A 17,271-nucleotide genomic window follows, 5' to 3' on the forward strand; every position below is an offset into this window, starting at 1 on the left:
CACCTAGGACCAGCTGGGGGACTGCATCACTGCTCATCAGATCTGCTGGGTATTTGTAGCTGGGTCTCTGGAGACAACCTGTGGCTGGGTTTCTGAAAATAGCCAGGTGACTGTAGTTGGGTCTCTGAAAACAGTCAGGTGAATAAAGCTGGGTCTCTAGAAACAGCCAGACAACTGCACCTGGGTCTCTAGAAACAGTCACAACTGTAGCTGTGTCTCTAGAAACAGCCAGACAACTGTAGCTGGAGCTCTAGAGACAGCCAGACAATTGTAGATGGGTCTCTGGAAACAACCAGCTGATTAGAGCTTCGTTTCTAGAAGTAGTCAGGTGTATGTATCTGAGTCTCTGGAATCAATGGCAACACAGTATATCCAAGGAGCTGGTCAACTGTAGAAGGAACCACCTGGTTAAGGAAACTTCTGGAAGCTGGTTAGAAAACCCGTCTCCAGCTCATGTCTCCCGGACAGCTGCCTGACTCGCTTTCCAGATGATGATGAGTCCAAGAGGAAGCCTTCCAAATGGCCACTTCAGGCTTTTCCTAGAGTGACTATATCCTCAGGTGTAGAGGTCAGGTGGGCCTGGGGTCAGTGTCTGGCAATGGCTGCATACGTGCAGGACTCAGCCATGGGCTTTGTGGACTGTGGAGACACAGCCTGGGCTGTCCTCCGTGTGAGGGTCCAGTGGTCCAGCTGCGCATATGTCACCTCCTGGGGGTCCCCTGCAGCCGGGGCCTGGGAGAGAGAGACCCAGGGTGAGGGAGTGCCTGGTGGAGGGTGAGGTGAGGGGCTGTGGGGCTGGAGGGCTGTGGCGGCCATATCCATGGGCCCCGAGGACCCTCTCCTGAAATTGCATCCGTGTGAAGAGCCCTCCCACAGGGTATTAGGGTTGGTCTACGTGACAATGAACAAGGCAGAAGGGAAGACTCCTGACTTCCGAGCTGAGGCAAAAGACATCGCGCTTCCGCCCCTCCCCGCCACCCATCCTTGGATCCCTCCCTCTGGGGGAATCCGCGGTGTGGAGAGGCCCCTGTGAGAGGAACAGAGGTTTCCTGCCCACAGCCGTGGGAGTGAGCGTCTTGGACGTGGATCCTCCAGCCCACGGGAGCCTTCAGATGCACACAGCCCTGGGCGACCTCTCGACAGCAACCTCAGGACAGGCCATGAGCCAGAACCACCCAGCTGAACCACTCCTGAATTCCTGACCCAAGGAGCTGAGATTTTTTTTAAGCTGCTAAATGTGGGGAACTTGAATAACTAGGAGGAAGGCTCACCGAGGTGTTCGTCTCTCTGTCCTTCTCAGGAAGTCCATTGATTGTGGCCTTCTCAGGAAGTCCATTGACTGTGGCCTTGTCTGGGGGAGAAAATACATGGCCAGTTTTCTGGGAAGGATATCACAAGGCAAATCTGCCTGAGAACCCCCAAATTCAGTTGACATCCTGCACCCAATCTATAATACGACCTTCTAGAATGTTCCCAAAGATTCTTCCCCCCGCCCCCCACATTGCATCTGGATTGGCACCAAGTCCCCACTTCCCCATCCCAGGCCTGTACCTCCTCCTCCCCCTTCACCTTCTGTCCTCTCTAGAACATCAACAGCCAGGTCGTGCCTGAGAGGAAAAATAAAAGTGAACCTCAGGGGCAGCCTGGGGGCAGAGGACTGGGTGGAGGCCCAGGAGTCATTCCCAGGGGCCTCACCTCTGCTGTGGCTTCTGCTCCTCGTCCTTGCTTCTTGGGGGACCTGAGGACAGTCGGGGTATGAATTAAGGAGACCTTCCTAGCCTCTCCTGACAGCTTCCCCAGGTCACTCCACCCTGCCCCTGAGACCTACCCTGCTTCATCTGATTCTGGTGATGGAGGAAAAAGAGGACCAGAAGGAGGAGACAAAAGAGGAAGACCACTGAGACCCCGATGAGAATATAAAGATGCTCAGCACTCAGGCCTTGGGAAGCAGGTGCATCTAAGAAAGACAGAAACAGGTTTTCAGCAGTGTGCATTTATTGAGCCCTTACTATATATCACACACATGACATGTGCTTGTCATAGACTTACTAATATATAAAATCTCTCAGGTAAATAGTAGTCCTGCAGCAGGGCATGGTGGCTCACGCCTGTAATCTGAGCACTTTGGGAGGCCAAGGCCGGAGGAACACGAGGTCAAGAGATTGAGACCATCCTGGCTGACGTGGTGAAGCCCCACCTCTACTAAAAACATAAAAATTAGCCAGGCGTGGTGGCGCATGCCTGTAATCCCAGCTACTCGGGAGACTGAGGCAGGAGAATTGCTTGAACCCGGGAGGTGGAGGAGGCAGTAAGCTGAGATCACGCCACTACACTCCAACCTGGGCGACAGGGCGAGAGTCTGTCTCAAAAATAATAATAATAATAATAATCCTGCAGCACAGAGATCGTTAACCCCTTCCTCCGCCACTGGGATCCTGAGTGCTGGGGTCCTCTGCACAGGGACACAGCTGGCCATTAGCAGAGCAGGAATCTGATCAACCCCAAAGCCTGACTTCTTTCTCCTTCCCCAAGAGGCACACACTAGGCTCACCCTCCATGGCCCCCATCACTCACGATCATTGTGACTGTTGTCCAACGGCCTCTGTGTGGGTCCTGTGAGGGAGGAATCAGAAGGAAGAGGAGTTAGAGTCCTGAGCTGGACAGAGAAGACTCTGAGTCCTCCCACATCCACTGTGGGGATCTCTCTTCACTCCCCACGACCCTGACAGCTCCTTCTAGACCAGCACTGACCAGCAGAGTCTTCTGTGGTGATGGAAACTTTCTATATCTACTGTCCAGTATGAGAGTCACACGTAGCTATTGATATTTAAATTTATCCAAAGTTCAATGGCATGACAAGCCGGCTGCACTGTCTGCATCTGGAGGGCTCAGTGATCCACGTGCCTGACGCCATCCCTACTGGATGGTGCAGATACAGCGCGTTTCCTGGGCGTGAAGCTGTGGTAGACATTGCTGCTCTCTGCCCTCCGCGGATCTAGGAAGAGACCAACCACCCGCAAGAAGAGGAAGGGAGACTTTCCCTCCCTGACCTCCTTCTGGGTTCCCACTAGAGTGCGAGAATCCCCCTGTCTGATTTTATCTGCCCTCGCGTCAGCCCCCTGATGGGGATGTAACCCACCCTCCTGTGGGAAGAATCCAAACCCTGATGTGCTCCTGTTTCCTGAAGCCCTGCAGCTAGCGGGCGAGTGTGTGCGGCGCCGCCCAGGCTCCCTGCGCAGCGCATTGTGGGCCCGCCCGTCATCTCCTCGAACATTCACCCTCCTCTGCACAGTGCACGCCACTACCCAATTCACAGGTGACCAAATGGGGTCCTGCGGGGCTCCCCCAAACCCAGGGTCCGAGCCCACGCGTCCCTCTTCCAGGAACAGCGGTCCCTCCCCTCCCCTGCTGCCGAAGCAGCATCTTCAATATCCTTCCAGAAAGGCAGACATTCTATTTTGGAGTGTCCTTTCCTCTTGCCTCGTCCACGGCCCAAGGTCCAGGACACCACCCGTAATTCTACACCATGACTTCCTGGGTTTGGTCTTCATAACATGTGCCACAATTTAAAATGTGCAATATTACAATTTTTATATTATTTATAGTTATATGTATCATGTGCTATGCAAACATATAAAATATAACTAATATATATTTTAATTATGCAATCTTGGCGTATACATTATAATTTAATGTATATAATGTTAATTGTATGTGATTTATAATTACTTATAATATATGTTACATATATTCACTATAATATATAATGTATAATGTTTATTACATATAAATATATAATTGAATATAAAATGTTTCTATTATAATTATAAACTATAAATAATAGATTATATATTTATGTTTGTACCTATGTTTATTAATTATAACACCTGAAAGTTATTATACTATACATTGTAAATATAATATCTTTCATATAATATAGTATACATTATAGTGATATGTGGTGATACGTTAACATATTTTATTATATAATGATGTTCCTTATATGTGTAATATATGATGTGAACATATTTAATGTAATTGAAATGATAGATCTGAACTTCTCCATTGCAAATCATATATTTTTATTTGTATATGCATGTATGGGAATCTGTGCATTTCTATCGCTCATTCTAATTATTTCTCCCCATTGAAGTTCACAAGACGGGAGGCCATTTCTCCTCATTCACGATGCGTCAAATCCGGAGCCTTCAGTGCCTGTCACAGTCCCTGTGAGGACAAAATACTTCCTCAGTATTAATAGCAGCACCCCTCCTTTGGGGTTTTCTAATCAGCACTGATGTCAGCGCCGTGTGTACTTGAACTCAAGTCTCCCCTAAACGATTCTACCAGGACAGCTATTTTACTGCCTATGTTTCACATGAGGAATTTGGGACACAGGAGGTTTGGGTGAGTCACCATCCGGCATAGAGCCGGGGGGTGACAGAATCACCGGGATTTGAACCATGAACCCAGCAATCTGGCTGCAGCAGGGTCTGTCCTCGTAACCTTTATATGTCACTGCATGAAAGGTGAGAGAGGAGAGTGGGAAGGAGAGGGAGAGAGAGAGAAAGAAAGAGAGCGTAGATATTCCCGCAGACAGAAAGCCAATAAAAACCAGACACAGGACTTGAACCAGGTCAGCTGGACTCAGGAGCATGTCTCGTCCTGCTCCGGCAGCCCAGGAGCCTCTGAGGGGGTCCGGATGGAGCACAGCATGGCTCCTCCCACCTCCCCATGTGGCTTCAGCCCCTGGTCCCACCTGCCTGAGCTCACAGCCCGAGCCTCACAGGCCGTCACTGGGTGACCAAGGACAACCACTCTGGTGATGAGAACACAGGTGGGGAAGGGTCCGCGGATGTCTTATGACCCCGTGTCCTCCCCTGGGAGGTTCCAGTCACAGATCACAGGAGGAGATGGACAACTTGAGACCCAGGGACTTGGGGCAACTTCACTTCAATCACACAGAGTCCAGGGGCAGAGCCAGGGGCAGCTTCTCTCCCATCACAGAGTCCAGGGCAGAGCCAGATGGAAGGGAAGCCTCATGGCTTCATCCTGGTCACCGTTCACAAGCTACGTCCCCTCCCTGTGGCACCATCCTCCTCTTACGGGACCTTACTCCACTGTTCAGGCCTCCCCCGGGGATCACAGAGCCAAAAGGAGCATCACCGTCCCTCTCCGGGTGTCCCAGGTTGGAGGTGAGTTCTAAGTTCCTCCATCAGGTGCAGAGCGGGGTGAATAGTGAGGCCACGCCCACAAGGGGGCAGCGTGGAGCTCGGGAGAACCCAAAAGTCTGGGGTGGGGCTGCCCGGGTGGGTGGCCCCTGCCCCTGCCCCTGCCCCTGCCCCTGCCCCTGCCCCTTCATAGCCTTGTGACTTTAAGCAAGAAACTTTAGTTTATGTTTTGCATATTAGAGAGGAGGAGGAGTTAGAGAATCAGACTAGTACCTCCCCCGGAGAGTGGTGCTTGCATTAAGTGCGTTCCACAGTTCCTGGCATGGAACGAGGTTGCAATCACGGTACCATTGTTGCTATGGTCTCTAGGAGCATTAGCCACCTCCCAGAGCCGGGCGGGTGTCAGTCCCTTCCCGTGGCCTCCCTAGACCTTGACTCCAAGCCCAGGGCCGAGGGCTGGACTCGGAGCTGCATCCCCAGCACAGATCCCTCTGCAATCCCTTCCGGCTGAGGACCCTGCTACTGACCAGCTGAGGAGTCGGGCTCTGTGACGGGGGAGTCCGTGTCTCCAGAGGTTTCTGTAAACAGAGGCAGGAGAAGGATGTAGAACCTGTCCCAACCAACCTGCCCTCCTCCACCCTGAGCCCCCATCCAAAGGCCGCATGGCCATCAGGCAATCCCAGACAATGTCCCGAGACTCCTGAGAAAACGGGGCAGGGGACAGGAGGCTGGGGAGAGCCCCACTGCTTGCCCCATTCTCCCTGGGGCTGGTCACTCCCTCTGCTCCTCCCACCACAAGCTCTGCTTGACCTCAGGGGACCTTTGAGGTCCTGGGAGGACATGAAGGTGGGTTGGAGCCTCTCCAGTGGACTTTGACTCCAGGACATCTCGGGTTGAGCACACACAGGGGTGCGTGTGCTCATATACCAAAGGTTTTACCAAAGCCCTGTCCAACCCTGACCAGGGGCCATCCCTGGGCCCTGTGCTCTGTCCAATGGGAGATGAACCACACCAGGAGAAGCACATTGCCTGGGGCACGTTCTGGCTCATTGGAAAGGAATAACAAGTGAGACCATCCATCCTGTGTGAAAAGACACTCATCCCCTTGTAGGGGGGTCGCCCCCTAATCTCTGGGAACCCACTCCCCACCCAGCCAAGTGGAGCCAGCTCTGAGCCCATCGGATGCTGGGGCTGAGTGTCCAGGCCATCCGTGGTGTCCGAAGGAGACCAGGGCTCCAGGGACCTAAGCAGGTGCGAGGGCAGAGGGGAGGTGTGTGCAGAGGGAGAGGGGGAGAGGAGGGCTTGGGGGTCAGGAGGAGGGCAAGGGTGGCCACAGAGAGAGGGCAGCAGCTGGGACAGTGTCCAGGGACCTGTGCTCGAGGGCCGAGCTGAGACTGGGGCAAGCCCAGGTGACGTCCTCACCTTTCACCACCAGGTCCAGGTAGTCGCTGTGCTCAGACCATCGGGGGGTCTTATAATAGATGCAGCGATAAAGTCCAGCGTTGGCTTCACTTACTGAGTCGATGCGGAATCTGGCCTCGGACTCAAATGGACCAAGTCGAAATACATTATAATTATCTTTATACTCAAATCTATCCTCCCTCTCCAGGCGGAATGCGTAAACGCCAACCGGGCCCCGGCACTGGAGAGTCACAGGCCTCCCCAGGGGGATCACAGTGCCTGGCTCAGCTGAGATGGAGGGTCTGGGCAGGGGCCCTAGGAGGGAAGCAGAGAAGGACCTCAGCGTCTGCCGTAGGAAGTCACCATGCCACACGTGTCATTTTAGCGTCACACGTCAGGGATTTTAGCAATTTTGTAGAGTTGTGCAGCCACGATCACAGCCCAGCCTTAGAACGTTGCCAGGACTCCTGCACCTTCTACGTGTGCGGGAATCCTCATCGGTGCAGAGTTATTTTCCCAGTTGACAATAAGGACCCCGAGACTTGCTCACAACTTGGCCTTGCTCAGGGTCACATGGGAAGTGTCGGAGCAGCCTGGGGCCCCTCATGTCTGCTGAGAGCCCAGGGCCACTTTCCAGAGGGACAGAGGGCGGGAGGAGGCACAGGATGGGGATGACAGGGTCATTCGTGAAGCACAAGGGACAGGGGAGCGAGGGCTCTGGAGATGGCTCGTGCTGGGGCCTGACGGGCACTGTCCGGTCCCCGGGTGGGACTGAGTGTGGGACGGGGGTTGCCAGGCTCCTGTGAGGGTCCGATGGGGTGAAGGTGAAGCCCCCAGCCCTGATCTGCTCACAGCAGATGCCCAGCCCGTGACAGGTCCCCACTGCTAATGCAGGTCTCTGTGGAGACACCACCTCTGGGTTTTCCTCTAGTTTCTACTTTCTCCTCAGCCGAATTTGCATTTCCTTGTTATTAAAGCTCTTGAAAAACCCCATTTATCCCAACTGGGCTTGGGGTGGAGGAGGAAGGGCGGGTTTGACGCCCTGGAACAGGAAGGTTGTGTCAAAATCAGCAAAATCCCTGAGCAGGGCAGAGAGCTGCCAGGGCTTCCGTTCGCTCATCCCGTCTTCATTCATTCTCTGTTACTGACAGATTAAAACTGCATATACTGAAGGTGTACAACATGATGCGTTGGTGCAGATATACACTGTGGAATCACTGAATCGAGCTAATTCATATAACCTTACTTTGCATAGTTAATTTTTGTGGTAAGAACATTTAAAATCTGCCTCTTAGCGATTTGCAAGCATACGATACATTGTGATTAACTCTAGTCCTTATGTTGCACAATCTTGAACTTACTCTCTCTGTCTAGACGAAATTTTCTATCCTGTGACCAGCATCTCCTCAAACCCACCCATTTGTTCATTTTTCTCTCTTTTAACCGTATCTCAGTGACTTATCAATCCGTTTAAAGACGCTTTTCATGGGCTGCTAATTCCCCAAATGTGAGAAGCACACAGAGGGTGCCTGCCCTTTGGAGGTGGACGTCTAGAAGGGAGGACAGATACTGCTCGGAGAATTGTCCAAATCTGCAGCTGCGAACTGCAGTTAAGTTTCCTGTGGGTAAGCGCAGGAATCTAGGGGACAGGTAGGCGGTGGAGCTGACCTGCTCTGCAAAGTCAGGGGAAGCACTCTCTGAGCTGATCGCTGAGGGAGGAGTAGAAACTACCTGAACTGAGCAGACAGGTGACAGCAGGGCACTCAAAGTGGGAAAATCAGCCAGTCAATGTTCCTCAAAGGATACAAGGTTTCAGTTAGAGAGGAGAAATAAATTCGAGAGGCATCATGTACAGCTCGGTGACTACAGTTAATAACAATGTATTACATTATTGGACATTGCTAATCGAGGTGATTCTAAGCATTCTCACCACATAAAATGATTAACACAGGAGGAATGCCTACGTTCCCCAGCTCGATGTAGCCGTTCCGCGCTGTGTGCAGAGGCCACAACATTACACTGGACATGACAAATACATGCAATTTTCATTGGTCAATTTTAAACTGAATTAATTAATTTTTAAAAATCAGACCAGGCGCCGGGTGTCTCACACCTGTAATCCCAGTACTTTGGGAGGCCAAGACGGGCGGATCACCTGAGATCAGGAGTTCGAGACCAGCCTTATCAACATGGTGAATCCCCGTCTCCACTAAAAATACAAAAACAGCCAGGCATGGTGGCAGGTGCCTGTAATCCCAGCTACCTGGGAGGCTGAGGCAGGAAGAACTGCTTCAACCAGGGAGGCAGAGGTTGCAGTGAGCCAAGACCGAGCCATTGCACTCCAGCCTGGGTAACAAGAATGAAACACCATCTCAAAAAAAAAAAAAAAAAAAAAAAAAAAAAATCAGCATGTGAGACGGCCCAATGTTGAACAGAATAGGGAGTGTTTGAGAAAGTGAAAGAACCTGGAGGAATGTAGAGATGGGTGAGCCCAAAGTCACGGGGACAGGATGTGGCTGGGAAAATGGGCATGTCCAGACCAAAGAGAGGTACACAGGTCTGATTCTATCTGAAGATAAACAGGGGAAGGGCTCTGAGAAAAAAAAATTCATCTTAGAATGAGATATTAAATGAAAAATTTTGAATACAATTTAAAAACTGTGGAAAGTACAGTGGTCATGTCTGTGCTTTCGCAAATCACAACGTGCCTGGGGTCAGGAAGGGAGCGGGCAGCAGTGGCATGGACAGGCTGAGGCTGGCCTCGGGGAGGCATGGAGGGGAGAGGGACCGTCACCGGGGGGAGACACAAGAAAAGTCAGTAAAGAGAGAAGGAAAGATGAGAAAAAGTGAGTGAAATCACCAGGACTGGGTGACATGATACATCTAGGAGGATGGAGAAGAGATGGAATGTTCAGAGTCTGCCCTTTGTGACTGTCACGTTCCCCGCCAAGATGCTGCCGAGTGAAGTGTGGGCGGGTCTGGGGAAAACTGCCGGGCTCAGCCTTGGCCGTGTTGGGTTTGAATTCTCATTGTGGAAATCGGTGTGTGGAGGTGACGCCTGCACTCCCAGGGTGACCACAGAGCTACTCACGGCCGCCAAGACCTGGAAATAACCTGAGTGTCCACAGTCAAATGAGTGGATGAGGAAAATGTGGTGTGTCTATGCAATAGAATATTATTCAGCCCTAAAAAAGGAACGACGTTGTATCATTTGCAACAACATGGATGAACCGGAGGACATTATGCTAAGTGAAATAAGCCAGGCACAGAAAAACAAATACCACATGTGGAATCTAAAAAAGTTCATCTCGGCCGAGCGTGGTGGCTCACACCTGCAATCCCAGCACTTTGTGAGGCCGAGGTGGGTGGATCACCTGAGGTCAGGAGTTCGAGACCAGCCTGGCCAACATAGTGAAACCCCATCTCTACTAAAAACATAAAAATTAGCCAGGCGTGGTGGCAGGCACCTGTAATCCCAGCTACTCGGGAGGCTGGTTCAGAGGCAGGAGAACTACTTGAACTCAAGAGGTGGAAATTGCAGTGAGCCGAGATTGTGCCACTACACTCCAGCCTGGGTGACAGAGTAAGACTCCATCCCAAAACAAACAAAAAAGGTCATTTCACAGAGGTAGAGATTAGAATGATGATATTAGAGGCTGGAGATGGGGGGCTTGGGAAAGACACAGATCAAATGGTACAAAGTTTCAGTTAAACAGGAGGAGTAAGTTTTTGAGATCTATTGCACAGCAGGCTGGCTATAGTTAATAATAACTTATGATATATTTCAAAATTGCTAAAAGTAGATTTTAAATGTTCTCGTCACTATAAGTATGTAATGTGATTGTTATGTTATTTAGCCTTATTTAATCTTTCCACAATGTTTACATACATTGTAACATCACATGGTAACCTACAAACATATACAATTATTTGTCGATTAAAAATAAGATTTTTGGCTGGGTGCAGTGACTCACACCTGTAATCCCAACACTGTGGGAGGCTGAGGCGGGCAGATCATAAGGTCAGGAGTTCGAGACCAGCCTGGCCAATATGGTGAAACCCCATCTCTTCTAAAACTACAAAAAAAAAAAAAAAAAAAAAAAAAAAAAAAAAATTAGCTGGGAGTGGTGGCAGGCACCTGTAATCCCAGCTACACAGGAGGCTGAGGCAGGAGAATCGCTTGAAACTGGGAGGCGGAGGTTGCAGTGAGCCAAGATTGTGCCATTGCATCCTAGTCTGGGTGATGGAGCGAGACTCCATCTCAAAAAAATAAATAAATAAAATAAAATATAAGATTTTTGAAAATAAGAAAAGCGAAATATGACAGGTGGAGAATGAAGGAGTGAAAGGGGTGAGGGGTGTGCATTTTACTTTTGGAAGAGTTTGCAGTCTAAGGTATATTTAAAGGGATCCCTCCAGGCCCTCTAAGCATCAACATCGCTCCCACCCAGAACTGCCCTTGGGGTGCCAGAGGGGACGGGGAAGACGGGACGAAGGTGTGACTTACCCTCCTGCGTGTGGATCGTCTGGGCCAGGCAGAGCACTGGAAGAGAAGCCCCAGTGAGAAAAATGCCACCACCCAGTCTCCCTATGGGGCTGCTACCAAAAGGGGGCTGGATGGAGCTGGGGGGCGTTCAGCATTTCATCATGACCAAACCAACCCTCCTCGACATCACTAGCTCAGTGTAATCCTTCTTGCTGCAAAATGGTTTCAAGGTAAATCCCAAAGTCTCCTCTTCCAAAAAGGCTCCTGCTCCCCCAGCCCTTCTTTTTGGTGGTGTTGTTGGAGACGGAGTTTTCTTCTTGTCACCCAGACTGGAGTGCAGTGGCGCGATCTCAGCTCACTGCAACCTCCACCTCCCAGGTTCAAGCAATTCTCCTGCCTCAGCCTCCCGAGTAGCTGGGATTACAGGCGCCCACCACCACGCCTGGCTAATTTTTGTATTAGTAGAGATGGGGTTTCACCACGTTGGCCAGGCTGGTCTCAAACTCCTGACCTTATGATCCACCCGCCTCAGCCTCCCAAAGTGCTAGGATTACAGGGGTGAGTACCGCGCCCGGCCCCCCAGCCCTTCTTAAAGCTGACCTCATCCCCACACCCAGGCCCCTGTTTTTAGGACAAGGTCTTCTCTGGTCAGACTTAGGCCCCGGGGAGAGCAGCAGGGCAGTCCTGGGGGAGGAGGACACTTTCCTTCCCAGAATCTTCTGCACTGGAGTCAGGCTTGAGCAGTGAACTTTCCAGACCTCCCGACCCCCTTTCCAGCCTCCCCGCTGCCTCCAGGACTTACCTAGGCCCAGGAGGGCGGTGGGGGTAGCGATACATGGCCCTGGTCCCAGCAGTCCGGCCTGGCCTGGGGCGCACCAGTGCAAGGACACAAGCCGACAGGATGTGCTGTCCAGGGGCCTCCTGCCTGTGGGGTTTCCACAGCAACTGCCTCACACAAGAGGAAGAGCTTTCCGTTCTGTTCTTTCCGCCCTTCCCAGTAGTGAAATGAGAGGGAAGGCCTTGGCTTCTGAAAAACGCTGCTTACCCGCATGATCAGATGACTCTAAACTAGTTACCTGATGTGTCAGCCTCTTTCTAAATCTACGGGACAAGGCAGAATAAAGGTCGGGCAACCAACTGACTTGGACGTCATTCCAGCTCCACACATTAACGACCACCGCTCCTGGGCAGGGCGTTACAAAACTAGAAGTCGACATTTCCTCGTAGTTAAAACGAGAGTCATAGAAATCCTTCCCCCAAGTTTTTAATATTGTGATCTCTGCTAAAATCCCAGCAAGGTATGTAACGCGTTAAGAAAAATCCTACAGTGAGCCGGGCGCGGTGGCTCACGCCTGTAATCCCAGAACTTTGGGAGGTTGAAACACTGCGCACTCACTCTAGAGAACAGTGGGGAGGCTCCTCAAAAAACTAGACATAGAGCTGCCATATGGTCCACTCAGTCCACTTCTGGGTGTATATTTAAAAGAAACAGGCCAGGCACCATGGTTCATGCCTGTAATCCTGGCACTTCGGGAGGCTGAAAAATTGTGCACTCACTCTAGAGAACAGTGAGGAGGTTCCTCAAAAAACTAAAAATAGAGCTACTGTATGGTCCAGTAATCAATCCCACTTCTGGGTCTACATTTCAAAGAAACAAATTCAGTATGTGAAGAGCCGTCTGAACTCCCCCAATCACTGCAGCACTATTCACAACAGCTGAGACGTGAAAATCATCTAAATGTCCATTGACGGATGAATGGCTGTGGAAAACGTGGTACACACACACAGGGGAATACTACTGAGCCTTAACAAGGAAGACAATTCTGCCATGGGTGACAACACAGACGAACTCTGAGGACATCACGCCAAGTGATGCAGATGCAGAGACCAAGTACTGCACGATGTCACTTACAGGAGGTCTGCAGAGTCACCAGAGTCACATCACAGCAGTCAATGGTGGTTACGGGGGCTGGGAGGAGGGGAAAATGGGGAGTTATTAACAAACAGGACCTAGAGGTCTGCTGTCCGACGTACGACCTATGGTCGACAATAATGTCTTGTTCACTTGAAATTTGTTAAGACGACAGAGCTCATGTTAAATATTCAAACAACGATATATAATAATAAATATTATATATAAATAATTATAATGATTACATATAATCACAATATAATTAATATATTATTATTTAAAATTGTTTATCATTTTATATATAGTCATTACATATATAATTGTTTATATATAATAATATAGCAAATTATAATAGTTTTATATGTAATTGTCAATATATAAACTATTATAATTATTAATTATATATATACAAGTTCATATATAATTGTTAATATATATAAACTATTATAATTATATATATACAATTAACAATTTATGTGCGTGTGTGTGCGTGTGTGTAGATGGAGTCTCACTCTGTTGCCCAGACTGGAGTGCAGTGATGTGATCTTAGCTCACTGCAACCTCCGCCTCCCAGGCTCAAGCAATTCTCTTGCCTCAGTCTCCCGAGTAGCTGGGATTACAGGCACCTGCCACCATGCCTGGCTAATTTTTGTATTTTAGTAGAAATGGGATCTCACCATGTTAGCCAGGCTGGTCTCCAACTCCAGACCTCATGTGATCCACCCGTCTCAGCCTCCCAAAGTGCTGGGATTGCAGGCATGAGCCACTGCGCCTGGCCCCTTTGACAATTTTAATTGTTATTATATATATTATGTATAATACACACACACACACTCTCTCTCTCTCTCTCTCTCTACTAAGATGAGTTCTCTTCCCCTCATCCCACAGTGTCGTTTGGCTCCAGGTGGGGGTGGTGGGGGTGAGGTGGTCCAGCAGCACATGCAAAATCCCAAAGGGGTTGAATGGTAAGGAGATGGTGCTTAGAACCTGGCATTACGGTGTGGGGCCAGATGGGCACCCAGCTGGGTGCTGGAATGAGGAGCAGGACCAGGACAAGCAGTGCATTTCGGCATCATGGAGCTAGGGGGACAGCAGCCCGCCCTATCACGGATTCTCATCTCTGCTGCTTCTGAGGACACTGGGGAGCTTGTCTCCAGGTGTAACTGTCGCAGACATTGATGAGGGTTTGCACCGCAGCCATTACTCACTTCTTCCTTAACAACCAAAGCCAGTTCTGTTTGAGTGGTTATGCTCCAAGCCCAGGGAGCAAGTGGGAGGGAAATGGAGTTTAGATTAAGGCGATTTTAGCAATCCCATTTTCAGGGTTTGATTCAGAGCAGGGCATGTGACCAGATATGACCAATAATACTTAAGGCAGAATAGAACAATGTTCCTGGAAATCATATTTATCTCTTAATAACAGAGGGTTTCAAAAAAAAAAAAAGAAAAGAAAGTTTTTTGCATCAGAATAGTCCAAACATTTCAAAAACATTGAAACATTCCATCATAATCACTACATTGCAGACTAGTCCTCCTCCTGAGACGCGGTGACTGTAATGATCTCAAGCTGGGATCTCATGGACAGACAGGGGAACTCAAGCTAAACCCTGGTCCTCCAAGAGTTCTACATGATGCAGTCCCGGGTATGTTCTTCCAATCTAATCCAATGTTCTGTGAATATGTTAGACTGAGCCCATAAGACAGCAATCCATCTAAAAAATAACAATAAACCAACTAAAACTGCTTAATATAATATATTAAAGATTTTTTTTAGGCCAGGTACAGTGGCTCACGCCTGTAATTCCAGCACTTTGGGAGGCCGAGGCAGCCGGATCACAAGGTCAGGAGATCAAGACCATCCTGGCTAACACGGTAAAACCCCATCCCTACTAAAAATACAAAAAAAAAAAAAAAAAAAAAAAATTTAGCCAGGCGTGGTAGCGGGTGCCTATTGTCCCAGCTACCCAGGAGGCTGAGGCAGGAGAATGGTGTGAACCCAGGAGGTGGAGCTTGCAGTGAGCCGAGATGGTGCCAATGCACTCCAGCCTGGGCGACAGAGCGAGACTCCGTCTCAAAAAAAAAAAAAAAAATTAAAGAAAGACGGAATCCCCAGACTCCAGCTGAATACTGAACCTGGTGCTCACCTTGATGATGAGGAATTAACTGAGCTTTATTTTCATGGTTTTGTAAATCATGGGGAGAAGCACAAAGTGCAGGGGTGCACATTCCAAAAGCTTCCAGCTCATCCTAAGAATGATTTCGCCGGACGCGGTGGCTCACGCCTGTAATCCCAGCACTTTGGGAGGCCGAGTGGGCGGATCACGAGGTCAGGAGATCGAGACCATCCTGGCTAACACGGCGAAACCCCATCTCTACTAAAAATACAAAAGAAATTAGCCGGGCGTGGTGGCGGCGCCTGTAGTCCCAGCTACTCGGGAGGTTGAGGCAGGAGAAAGGTGTGAACCCGGGAGGCAGAGCTTGTAGTGAGCTGAGATCGTGCCACTGCACTCCAGCCTGGGCAACAGAGACTCCGTCTCAAAAAAAAAAAAAAAAAAGGAATGATTTCAAATCACTCTCCAACTTCTCGTGGTTGCAAGGAATACTACATTTGTTTTGAAACTTAGCATCGAACCAAGTGGCTCCAGAGAATGACTTTCCTGCTTCTGACTCTTCTTTTACTTGCAGAATGGTTTCTCTGTAGGAGAATCTCCTTCAGCGATTTTTCACTTCAGCGATTTTTAATCAGCTTTATCAAGGAATCCTTGGCAGACAAACTGTCTTCATTGAAGCTGTGCAATTCAGTGAATTCTGACAGCTGTGAAACCACCAACATAGCCAAGAGTTTCCTCACTACTCAGAAGATTCCTCGTGCTAACAACAAAGGTCACAGAATACATGGACAGTTACTCTGGGTTTTTCCATAAAAGGGGTGATACAGAGCTGTCGTTGCTCCATATTCTCAGAGGGCCTCTCCGCCTTTGCATTCCTCTAAGACTTTGATCCCAGCTGGAGAAAGTGTATGTCCAAGGCATGCTACAGATCCAGCAGAGCACAGCTTACTCATTCAAAAATGCCACTTGGACTGGGCACAGTGGCTCACGCCTGTAATCCCAGTACTTTGGGAGGCCAAGATGAGCAGATCACAAGATCAGGAGTTCAAGACCAGCCTGGCCAACATGGTGAAACCCCCTATCTACTAAAAATACAGAAAGTAGCTGGGCGTGGTGTGGCATAAACCTATAATCTCAGCTACTCAGGATGCTGAGGCAGAAGAGTCGCTTGAACCCGGGAGGCAGAGCTTGTAGTGAGTGGAGATCATGCCCCTGTACTCCAGCCTGGGCAACAGAGCAAGACTCCATCTAAAAAAAAAAAGAAAAGAAAAAGAAATAAAAACGTTACTTGTTGTGGAATGCACAGGCATGGAGTAACGATTCTCACACTAGACTCAGATACACACACAATATTTGCAACTTAAATCAAATTAAATACCAATTAAATGTCAAGTGGAAAGACAACAACTACATAAATAAAATGACATAAGATGCAACGTGAAACGTCATTCAAAGAAGAGTTTGCATTAGAATAGTTCAAATATTTCAAAACTGTTCCAGCACGGTCACTGTGTTGCTGAACAATCTTCCTCCTGACGTGTGGTTGCCGTAGTGATCTCAGGCTTGGACCTCGTGGACAGACTGGGGAACTCAAGCTAAACCCTGGTCCTCACAGAGTTCGGCACATTCAATCCTGTGTCTTTCCTTCCAATCGAATCCAATCTCCAGGACCCCAGTTCCTGAGCAGCCCTGGCTTGGCTCAGCCAAAGGGAAGTGTCTAGAGCATCTGAGTCTAGACTGCCCGGAGGTCTGCACTTCTTGCCGTTTTCAGGAGATTCAACTGCAAAGCCCTCCCCAGGTCATCCACATTGGCTCACGTGTCTGTGCTCCACCCTTCCTGCCTAGGAGAAGCCTGTTGTTCAGCCAAAAAAGCAACCTGAGGGTGAGGTGGTAGCGGGGACTTACCCATGTCTCTCGCCACCTTCGGGCCCGGAGGGAGTCCTGGAAGGAAGACCTCAAGACGATGGTCATCTCCATAGGATTCCCACCCTGCCCCTGGCTTTGTCTTGAATATTAGCCTTGGCGGCCTGGCCTGGGTTCTGATGGTGGATGAACCTGGCTTTCCACGGGCTCCCACCTCCAGCCTGCGCCGTGGAGAGACCAGGTCCTCGGAACCGTATTTTAACCTTGTCCTCCCTTCCCTGCCGGGGTTTACCAAGACATAGCGGGTGTCATAGATGTGAAAATGCT

At 49.6% G+C, this 17,271-nt stretch overlaps 1 protein-coding gene across 1 annotated transcript; it reads right to left on the reverse strand.

The window, feature by feature from the left end:
• Window positions 1-584: 584 nt before the first annotated feature.
• Window positions 585-17,052, reverse strand: LOC103235561 (leukocyte-associated immunoglobulin-like receptor 1). The gene is made up of 12 exons (XM_037992044.2): window positions 16,987-17,052; window positions 13,968-14,050; window positions 11,861-12,003; window positions 11,080-11,115; window positions 6,594-6,887; window positions 5,699-5,749; window positions 2,575-2,613; window positions 1,829-1,957; window positions 1,696-1,738; window positions 1,570-1,607; window positions 1,272-1,351; window positions 585-732 (listed from the first exon to the last, which is right to left on the reverse strand). The coding sequence occupies exons 1-12, from the start codon at window positions 17,050-17,052 to the stop codon at window positions 586-588; spliced, it is 1,149 nt and encodes a 382-aa protein (XP_037847972.2). The 3' UTR covers window position 585.
• Between the last annotated feature and the right edge of the window lie 219 nt (window positions 17,053-17,271).

This window comes from Chlorocebus sabaeus, chromosome 6, assembly GCF_047675955.1.
Source record: "Chlorocebus sabaeus isolate Y175 chromosome 6, mChlSab1.0.hap1, whole genome shotgun sequence".
NCBI classification, from domain to species: Eukaryota; Metazoa; Chordata; class Mammalia; order Primates; family Cercopithecidae; genus Chlorocebus; species Chlorocebus sabaeus.

Bases quoted from the DNA above. Each gene is read 5' to 3' on its own strand.
- LOC103235561 (XM_037992044.2), bottom strand. From the start codon at position 17,052: ATGACCATCGTCTTGAGGTCTTCCTTCCAGGACTCCCTCCGGGCCCGA. The intron at 12,004-13,967 runs GTAATGCCAGGT...TGTGTGAGGCAG, and splicing joins TGCCCATCTGGCCCCACACC to TTGCTGTGGAAACCCCACAG. The intron at 1,739-1,828 runs GTAGGTCTCAGG...GACTGTCCTCAG, and splicing joins CCAGAATCAGATGAAGCAGG to GTCCCCCAAGAAGCAAGGAC.